Consider the following 10,741-nt stretch of genomic DNA (forward strand, 5'->3'; position numbering starts at 1 on the left):
AGCACTCTCTCAAGAGGGCAGGCAGCATCCTACGGGACTGTACATACCCAGGTGCTTAAGCTACTGCTCTCTGGCAGGAGGTTCAGGCTGCTGAGGTCCTGGACAAATAAACTAAAGGACAGCTTTTACAACAGGGCAATAGCCCTAATCAATGCAAACAGCTGACCTGATTGGTTACCTCCCTGGACTTTTTTTTTTTTGGGGGGGGGGGGGGGGGGGTAACAACAATAACAATAATACTATTTATATTTATAACAAGGTGCAATAATAATTAATGTGCAATACACATACACTTATTGTTCATTTTATTACTAAGTGAAGTTACTGTGTTGTGATGTGTCGTGTTGTGTTGTACGTAGTGCCGACGTGGGACAGTTTTCCAATTTCATTGTACTATTGTACTATGTGTGACTGTGCAATGACAATAAAGAGTTACCCTAAATGATTATATGGATGGGACAGTTTAGACCTGCGGTTGCACCAATTCCTTTTTAATTTCATTCAGGCCTTTCTAACCAATTTTAAAATGTTTTCGCCTTTCTTGTTTTTCTTTAATTGCTGGAATTTATAACAGAGTATGTTTTGAAAGATGACCAAGTAGCAAACCTCCAGATTAAGAAGGTAGATCACACTATAAGATACTGGAGGTGTGAAATTGTAAAGGGTGAGATTGGGCCTGTGGCTCTCTAACCTGACACATCTGAAGCTACAGCCACAGGAAATAACACTTGTTTCACTGTGAATAAAGCTTTTTTTTTCTTTTTGAAAACTTTTTCAGAGAACTTATTACAACTTATATATTTATAGCAGTGTTGTAGCACAATCTCACATACAGAGCTCTCATGGAAAGTGGCGCGTGTGTTTGAAGTATGGGCAGTATGTGCTGCCCATACTTCAAACATAGGCTAGTTCGTTATCACACCTACGATGGGCTACTTTTGCCTTTGTAAACTATAAAAACTGTTAAGAGAGTGTCAAGGTTCAAAGAAACTGGAAATGAATTAACGACTGCACCATAGGTGATACTTCTCTGGGTGCACATCTACAGTAGGACGAGGTTGATTATAAGGTGCCGGTAAATCAGAATACAACGGCTAGTTTGTTAAATTGTAACAGTAAATGGATTTCTATTTTATAGCACTAGTGACACACCACTAACCCTGAGAGCAAGTAGTGCTGACCAGTGTTGGTCAAGTTACTTGAAAAAAGTAATCAGTAACTAATTACTGAGTACTTCCCCCCAAAAGTAATCCTGTCACTTTACTGATTACTTATTTTCAAAAGTAATTAATTACTTAGTTACTTAGTTACTTTTTAAAAACACGATTTACAACCTGAATAGGTAATAAAGCGATAGATCTTTCAGCCCAATTCTACTTTTTCTGCATAATCCATCATACAAAATGTAATCAAATGGAAAAGTCTCTTTTTAAAACTTTAAACTTTAAATCTTTTAACTTTATGCATCAAGCAAAAACTTATTATTTATATATTATACTTATATTATACTTATTATATGCAACATTCTCTGACTGGAAGAAACTTGTTTAACATTTCAACCTATTTTCTGCATATTCCAGCACATAAAATAAAATAGTTTTTTGTGTTTACAGTCACTCTTTCAAATAGATGCAAGTAAAACACAGCAGAAAATAAATAAAGTCAAAGACTCAGCGGTCCTGTTGCTCTATTTTCACCTGTAAAGCAGGAGTGGGGTAGGCGGAGGTGTGCTCTGGTGCAGGTGTGCCGCTGCGGTCAGTGGAAGAATCCGCGAGTTTCTCTGTGAGTTTCCCATTACGTCGTAGCGCACTCGGTGCTTGCTTGGAAGTTTAGGGGTTTTTTGCTGTAAAAAGAAGTTTTCTTCTCATGCACAACGGACACTAATGTTTTTGTCACTTTTTATGGACTCAAACTCAAAATAAGGTCAGTACTTCCACGCTTTAAACGCTGCACGCTCACACTCTCTCCCGCACTCGATATATTATCCACTGTTGATCTGCACACAGCTGTTGTCACGAACGTCGCACTCGCTTACGTCACTGTCATGAGACATTCGCGCAAAAAATCACGGTTTTAGTAACACAGTGCTTACATGAAAGTAACGGTAACCTAATTACCATTTTTGCAATAGTAATCCCTTACATTACTCGATACTTGAAAAAAGTTACAAGTTACAAGTAACAAGTAATGTGTTGCTGCCCATCTCTGGTGCTGACACATATTTGTTTTTATTTTATGAGGCAAAAAGGTTTACAGACAAAACATTTGAAGGGACTTGACACAAAAAGTCTGGTCTCCTACCACTTAATGTATGTGTTTAAACTTTTAAAACTATTGATATTAGTGTTTGGTTTCACAGGCAGAGTTAACAGCCTGGAGCAAGGTGCATCTGTTACTCATTATACTAAGGACTGAGGAAACACCCTTTTATCATCGGCAGCGTCGTCGATTGGTGTAGTTTTGTGTTTCTTCTAACTAATCACATGAGAAAACATTTACTCAAAGTAGTAACAAAGTTACCAGTAAATGTTGTACAGCAGAAAAGTAATGCTCTTGGTGTGTACAGTATTTGTGCAGACATCTGCACAAACCATTTATTCTTGTTTTATTATAGACGGACTTTAAAAAGGGGGTTAATCCAATGCTAGCTTGCTTTTTTATTGTAACTATCCATAAAACATTTTATTCTGTTATCTCATACAGCTCAATTATACTGACAGGCCCTGTAGATCATTTGGTTAAATGCACCATTTGTGTGTTATGAGCCACCTGTGTGGGCTAATCCAATCGGAACAGTCCATGGGGGGTTATGTATTGGTATCGGACGGTATAAAGTATAAAGTTTACAGGGGAATAATATCCGCAGTGGTCATTGACTCATACCAACTCATGAGACAGCTACAGGCCCTATTCAGTTACTGGCTGTAACTGGCTGCTGGGTTTCCTGACAGGAAGAAAGCAGACAGCAAAGGTCTGCAGTAACACTTCTAGCACAATAACAAGTAACATTGTACAATAACAAGTACAGGGGCTCTCGAAGGATGTGGGTTGGGGCCCCTCCTCTTCACTCTGCTGACCCACGACTGCACACCATCACTCAACTTCAACCTTTTCATCAAGTTTGCAGATGATGCAACTGTGGTAGGTCACATCAGCCACAACGATAAAACCTACTACAGGAGAGAGGTTAACCCTCTGGCAGAGTAGTGCAGTGACAACAACCTGTCCCTGAATGTGGAGAAAACTAAGGAGATCATCATAGACTTCAGGGGAATTCACAACCTGCACACCCCACTAACCATCAGTGGTGCTGCTGTGGAGAGCGTAAGCAGTGCCAAGTTCCGGGGTGTGCACATCTCAGAAGATCTCTCCTGATCAAAAAACACAGCATCACTGGTCAGTAAAGCCCAACAGCGACTCTGCAAACTGAGGAGAGCAAGAGCCTCAACCCCCAGCTGCATCACTGTGTGGTATGGCTCCTGCACTGGGTCCTTCCGGAAAAGTTACAACGGCTAGTGAGAGCAGCAGAGAGGATTGTGGGTACCTCTCTTCCCTCTCTCCAGGACAGCTACTGCATCTGCCTAATCTGGAAAGCCCTCTGTATTACAGGTGACTGCACTCATCCGTCCAACAGCATCTTCAGTTTGCTGCCATCATGAAGGAAACTGAAGAGCCTCCGGGCTAGAACCAGCAGATATAGAGACAGCTCCGTCCGTCAGGCTGTCAGGATGCTGAATTCACTCCCTGCTGTCACACACATGAACCCCAGACCTGCATTCACCTCGTTCCTCTGAAACCCCCAACCCCCAAACATATAAAACTCTGAACCACCACCATTGCCCTTTCACTGACTGCCCCACCCCCACTTGCACACCCACGCGAACTTGCCCACAATCACTATGATTGTGTTGGACACTGCTGTTTATATAAGATAGTATTGTATTGTATGGTGTTTTACATAAGATTCCTATTTTATTTTTCATCTTTTAATCTTTATATTGTTTGAGTCTACACTTAGGACCATGCGAGCAAATTCTTGTGTATGACTGTACATATGGTCTTTGACAATAGCTGACTTTGACTTCAGTTGTTAGAACATTTAGCAAATAAGCAGACATTTAGCCCAATGGCTAAAGACTTTGGGCAGACATTGGCTGTTCGTTCATCCAAGGATTAAAGCATAGGTGTAATTCTTAAATAGTTTGAATTAAACCTTGAAAGTCTGCACTTCAATTACACATCAAATGCTTCTGTGACAATCGTCATGCCGTCGTTGTCCCAAAGACGGAGCACTGCATGTAAGCATCTCGTGTTTTCTGCAATAGTATATGTTGCAGTTTGAGGTCTGTCAGTCTTTGCTCACCACCAAATGTTACTAGGACATTTGGCTCAGATGCTTAGGTAGGTCATCTAAAAACAGGAAACCCGCTGGTTTGATTTCCTTGGGCAAATTTAAATTGTTGTCAAATTGTTCTGAATGCTTGAATAAATGTGTGACTGTAGCTTGTACTGTGGGAGCACTGAGCCAGCAAGAACCAGGATGAGAAAAATGTTTATAGTTATAAACATCACGTATGTAAATGGGTTGCTAAGTCAACTTGGAGGTCAGTGTTCAGAGAAAAGGTATTTTAGGAGCTCATCGCTAACTGGTCTGATTCTGCCTTCAATCATGGTGAAAACACTGAAACGTTGACCTTATAAAATGAATACAGAGAAGATGTACTGAATGATGAGGACACATTTATAATATCAGAGACATGCATTTAATGTCTCAGATTTATTTGAGATGTACAAGTTTTGTGTGGTTGATACGACAAACACACACATAGCAAGCCTTCGCCCGTCACAGGCGTACTTTCCACTTCCTGTCACTGACCTACTATACAGTCACCCCTGAACACCACACTTTCCATTCAGCATCCTAATCGTAAGCTGTAATCATTATGAAACCTGCGTGTTCAGTGTCGCATTTTTAACTCTCACTCTTGCTGATCGTGTTTTAGCCCGATCAAATTCTGCCTGGTACCATTATCAGTGTTTAACCCTGTGATGTTGGGTGTATCCTATGTGATGTCTGCATGATCAGAGTGATTTTCCCCCTGAAATACTGAAATAAATTGCACAAAACATTTTTAAGCAAGAAATTGCACAAAAATCCTGAATGTGAAAGATGCCACAAATTAAAACACTGTGCAAATTCATCATTTATTTTACTTTTTTATTTGTCAGAAGGTTAAATAAACACATAAAAATATTATTTTGTGATCTTGGCTTTATGGGACTAACACCCCATCACTGAAATTAATTTTAATCAAGATGTAGTTTATAGAAAAATACATACATATTTACAACCATATATGGGGTTTTTTGCAATCATGCAAAAATGTAAGAAAAATATGCTATATACAGGACAGAAAGTACACAAGAAAACTCTGGAGCCGACACTCATTTACTTTCTTTGGGATCCACATGCTCAAAGTAGAAGGATTCATACAGAGGCACTTGCCGCTGAAAGAGAAGGACATAAAGAAGAAGCTCATCAGTCAGACATCACAGACCGAGGCGCTCCACAGGTCAGTGTTTCCTAAAATGCACAACCTAAAACTCAACAGGCAATCTGAGTTTAACACATAGTTAGGTAGAAACATTATGTCAGTTATATTTTTAAGATGTCTCAATGTTGAAGTCACCGTTAATAACTCAGTGAAAATGGATCAACATGTATTGAGTTTGCCTATTGAGTTTTAGGCTGGACTGTTTAAAAATGATTTTCAGTACTGTTTCCTATTGTCCCCCCAAACTAACTAAAACATCACCCTGAAATGAACCCCGTTCTCACCCACTGAGACGAGCCTCTGGAGGAGCTTGTGCTGTCTTTGTCTGCATCTGCCATCTCGGAGTCTACGTGGGGAACCTCGTAGATTACTCGGGCTGCTAGTGCTGAAAACACACACGTCCACATAGAAATGATTACAAGGATTTAAATTGCATTTTCTTTTTAAAATAATGACCTAATTGGGAGCCGCATTTAATCCTTTCGGTCTCTGTTACTGTTACTGTAATGTTACAAACATGTTACAATACTTCATCCCTCCTTATATTTTCATTTTATTTTAACAAACTTATCTCTGTCAGTGTTTAAACTGTGGCATCCTGTTATTATGGGATGAAATGGACTTTACAATAATTCACACTTTATCTACTTCACTTCTGCACCTGTGGAGACTCAAACCAAGAACCTTCCTGCTGTGAGGAGACGGCACCAACCACAGTGTTTTGTTTTTCCATATCTGCATCAATTACTCACCTCCAGCAGTATATGAACCAGCTGTTTCAGCTATCGTCGTGTGTCAGTCTCAGCTCATTGACCATCTGCTCTTCAGTGACTGGCTTCCTCTTTTTAATTAAATCAGACTTTAGATTTTCCCATATCTACATGTGCTTCTTCTTTAATCTGATGCCAGCAGTCAGTTTAAAAACTAAACCATTTTGAACTATTGCATTCTTTATTTGATAACACAATTTTGCAGCCTTTTTCACAACCCTAGTGTATTAAAACATTATCCTTGGCACACAACGCTATTCAATTTCAGCCCCAAATATTTCTAATTGAAACACTATTATGTTGTTGTTGTTTTTCAATGTAGACTTGTTTCATGAGTAGATCATCTATCAAGAGGAAATTTGCTCTTTTGAGGTTGAACTCCAAATTGTTCTTAGTGAATCAAGTATTAATGAATGTATGAATGCAGCTTGTAGTGTAGAACGACTTTGAGTTTTCAGTGTTATAAATATAATAAAATATGTAAATACGCATATTATTATAAAGTTGTAGGGTCTTTACTTACAAAAAGAAAAAAAAGTGATGTGATCCAAAAACCCAAAGTTTTCTGCTTGTTATCACAACCAGGCCTCCTGTTAGCAGCTCTTTTATCTTTCAGTAGAAAGCTGCTATCAGGTGTACAGATTGTTCAAAATTACAGATTACTCCTACCCAATCCAATTTCATTACAGTGGGTTGTACAGAGTATTATAGTTTAACATTGTGCTGCACAATGTGTTAATGTTTCCTGTAAGAGCGCCACATGAGTTGTGATGTGTTTAGAATTGTTTGCTGCAAACAATCGTTTGCTGTTTGGTATTTAAAGAGAGTCTATGGGAACTTCACCGTTGTGGTACATACTTTAAATATAAGGTTACAAGAACTGACAATTCAATTTGAACTGATAGTGTCAAAATATTTTTCTAAAATATAAAAAAAAGTAGATGTTTACTTTCTTCATATTGACTGTTTAAGGTGATGAGATGAAGCTAGCACCTGGATAAATCTCATTGTGTTCCAACTGGTTTCTTACAACTACATTCAAATATACTTCACATTTGTTTTCCGCCACTAACATATATGATAGACTTTGGTGCTCTGTAAGACAGTCTATGTTGTTGTTTATACAGAGGATCCTGTAGGAGAACTTTCTGAAAATCGCCATTTTCATTTTGAACTACCTCCAAGCTCTTTGATTGTGTGCTTTTCTATTACATATTCATCTACACTGTTTATATCATTCTGTTTGCTATTTATTGCTGTCTTCTACACTCCTGCACAGTTGGCGTGGAACGCCCATAATTTCGTTGTACATGGACAATGACATTAAAGTGCTATTCTATTCGGTTCTATTCTATTTTCCAGGTATCAAGATATTTCTTCTAATGAAACCCTTGAAAAACTTATCACTCAGGAGCATTAAAATCCATTACATTTGTTATTTAGTATACTAGTTGACTTGATACCAAATAAATAAATAAAAGGCATTTTTCTACTCTTTCTGATCCCTCACTAACTGAATCTAAGAATCTACTCTTAATGTAAAAGTTCTTTTTCTTTCTTTTAGTTAGTTTATTTGAAAATATTTTGATGTTCTCATGTCAGGGTCAGCTTTGTTGTATTTAATATAATGAGTAGGATGTGTGTCAGGAGTGACAGATATTACAAAACAAGCAGCACTTTTTGCAGGTCTTTGAGTCACAGCCATGAAGATGCCAACAGGTAAATGGACTGTTTCTTATGCAGCGCTTTTCTACTCTATCTGAGAACTCAAAGCGCTTTATCTTAAACAAGTCCCAGTAAACACAGGTGGTCGAAGAGTCGAGCTAAAAACATTTCATATATATTTTTTATTTAATTTATTTTTTACTTACTAGTTTGTGAGTGTACACTATAGTTTCAGTTAGTCTAGTTTTATTTTGTTTCAGTTAACAGATGTGTTTGTTCACACCTGGTTTTAGTTTAATCCAAGTACAAAAACCTTGTGGCTCAGTTACTATTTTTCTTTCATCGGTTTTACCACAACACTTAAACTTTGCTGCCATGCAAACTGACAGTTGTGCGAATGTATTAGTGAGGAAAGTGTCAGCCTCCACATTACGAGTCCTAATTTCAAGGCTTTTGATGCAGGTTGTTTGGAACTTTTCTTTTTCAGGAATAGTTTTGTGTGATGAAAAATGCGGACTGCAGAAGGTACTAAATTAATGCTGTTCATACAGCATGTACAGAAACTCACACAGGTTTTTTTAAAATCCTCGTGCATTTCCTGCTCCAACTTTTTGTTACGTATATGGAAATATTAGCTCCTAACTTGTTTGAATTGGCTCCAATATAGTCCAGTAATAATGTCAAGGTACAGTGGTTGAGGTATATCACAGAGAACTATCTCATCATAAAGCAACTGCACATTTATAGTCAAGTGATTATTTTGTTTATTGTTTAAAATGAACCTGTGTTCCTGTGTGTGATACCTGTGTCATGTTCTTTGGTTAAAAGAGTTAAATACAACGTGTCTTTTTGGATAGACAAAAACACAAGTAACAAAGAAATATTTTTGTTCAGTCCACCACTCATAACTGAGTCTCTGATGCTTTAGTATTAATTTAAAGTTGGTACCTTGTTTTCTTCGCAGAGTGCAGTAACAGATGAGTGTGACGAGCAGCAAAGGAACCACTACAGCCAGGGAAATGATCACGTTGGTTGGATTCCCAGGAACTAAAGAATCTGTAATAATATTATAATAATAATTACATCCATCTAGCTCATGTAACAATGCAATGCCTTCTGGTACTATCATGGTAAAATGTTGTGTAATATATATATATTTTTTTTTTAAAAAGAGGGATAAAAACTGTATTAATTGTCTATTAAGACTACCAAGCCACCTAAAATGACAGTGACAGTACAGTTGATTTCAGTCTACAGTTGATATTGATTAAATATCAACTACACTCGTAAAAAGGGATTTGAACATGTCACCATACTGAACCTTGTGCACTTTGCCAGTTGTTCCCAGTATCGTTGCCTGTCTTGACTGTGATAACTGTCCCATTTCCTTTAGCTTCAGTTAAAGATGGTATCTCCACAGTCACCTTGCAGATGTACGTCCCTGAATCCTCTGGTCTAACATTTGAGATATTCAAAAAAGAACATTTCTTCTCTTCCTTTTTCAGAGACGCATTAGGCTGATTAAAGTAGTCTCTCCTAATTTCTGTTTGATTTTTAAGCCAGTTCACTCTCAATCTTTCAAACTTCCCTGTCCAGCAGCAGGTGATGTTTACTGTCTCTCCTTCCCTGACAAAAACATGATCGCTCTGTGTCACAACAAATGTGCCTGATGAAACACCTGTAAGACACAAAGTGGAACATAAGTCATTACAAGGCCACACATAATGCATGATTTCTAAAGCTAAAAGCATCAAGGTTTGGTACAAATACAGTATGCAGATATGTTTTCAAGTAGCATGAAAAGAAAAGCAACTGAACTTTTTTAGATTTTCTAAAGATGTTTCAGCTCACATCAGAGAAGCTTCTGATGTCTTCAAGAAACTTTAAGTAGTTCAGTCACTTTTCCTTCAACATCCTTAGATTACCACACATGTGTCAAACTCCAGGCCTTGAGGGCCGGTGTCCTGCAGGTTTTAGACGTGTCCTTGATCCAACACAGCTGATTTAAATGGCTAAATGACCTCCTCAACATGTCTTGTTCTGCAGAGGCCTGGTAATGAACTAATCATTTTATTCAGGTGTGTTGACCCAGGGTGAGATCTAAAACCTGCAGGACACCAGCCCTCGAGGCCTGGAGTCCGACACCCCTGGTTATGATGACCTGGATGGCTGAGAGCCTACACAGACATAGACATGCTTCTAAAAACATCATAGTGATTTTTATAGAAAACAAATAACAATATTAGGTAGTAAATGCACATCAGGAATAAAGATGTCATGACAATAATTTTGTTGTCTTTTACATCTGTTATTTAAAAAGCCTTGTATCTTTATAAATCATTCTAGATCTAAGTTAGTCTCACTTCTTAGAACTAAGAACTTTAAACACTGACATATTGAGAAGAAATAATATCAGACATTCATTTATCGCTTGAATATTTATCACAAACAAATTTAGGAAAACTTAACTTTTCCATTTAGAGAGGAATGGTATAAAAACTAAATAATTTGTTAAGTTGTGTTTCTACTTACTCCAGGATGAGAGGGTACAGAGAGAGGCAAAAAGCAGGCTACTTAGCAAGATCTTCATCTTGCCACACTGATTCACTACTGAACAGTTACAATCGCTTCATCTGTCACAGCTTCTCTTAGTCCCACCCACCACACACACACACACACACACACATATACACACACACACACACTGTGCACCATGTTTTCTTCAAAGATCTTCTGTTTTCTAGAGAAGTG

General features: G+C 38.0%; 1 protein-coding gene across 2 annotated transcripts; it reads right to left on the reverse strand.

Moving 5' to 3' along the window:
• Positions 1 to 5,197: 5,197 nt before the first annotated feature.
• Positions 5,198 to 10,741, reverse strand: LOC120739140. 2 transcript variants are annotated; one of them, XM_040040829.1, is made up of 5 exons: positions 10,523 to 10,741; positions 9,321 to 9,668; positions 8,939 to 9,046; positions 5,840 to 5,940; positions 5,198 to 5,508 (listed from the first exon to the last, which is right to left on the reverse strand). In XM_040040829.1, the coding sequence occupies exons 1-5, from the start codon at positions 10,578 to 10,580 to the stop codon at positions 5,446 to 5,448; spliced, it is 678 nt and encodes a 225-aa protein (XP_039896763.1). In that variant the 5' UTR covers positions 10,581 to 10,741; the 3' UTR covers positions 5,198 to 5,445. The 2 variants fall into 2 exon arrangements, with proteins under 2 accessions (XP_039896763.1, XP_039896761.1); XM_040040827.1 differs by having other exon boundaries at positions 9,312 to 9,668; positions 10,523 to 10,733.

Source organism: Simochromis diagramma, unplaced genomic scaffold (genome assembly GCF_900408965.1).
Source record: "Simochromis diagramma unplaced genomic scaffold, fSimDia1.1 OVJJ01000317.1, whole genome shotgun sequence".
NCBI classification, from domain to species: Eukaryota; Metazoa; Chordata; class Actinopteri; order Cichliformes; family Cichlidae; genus Simochromis; species Simochromis diagramma.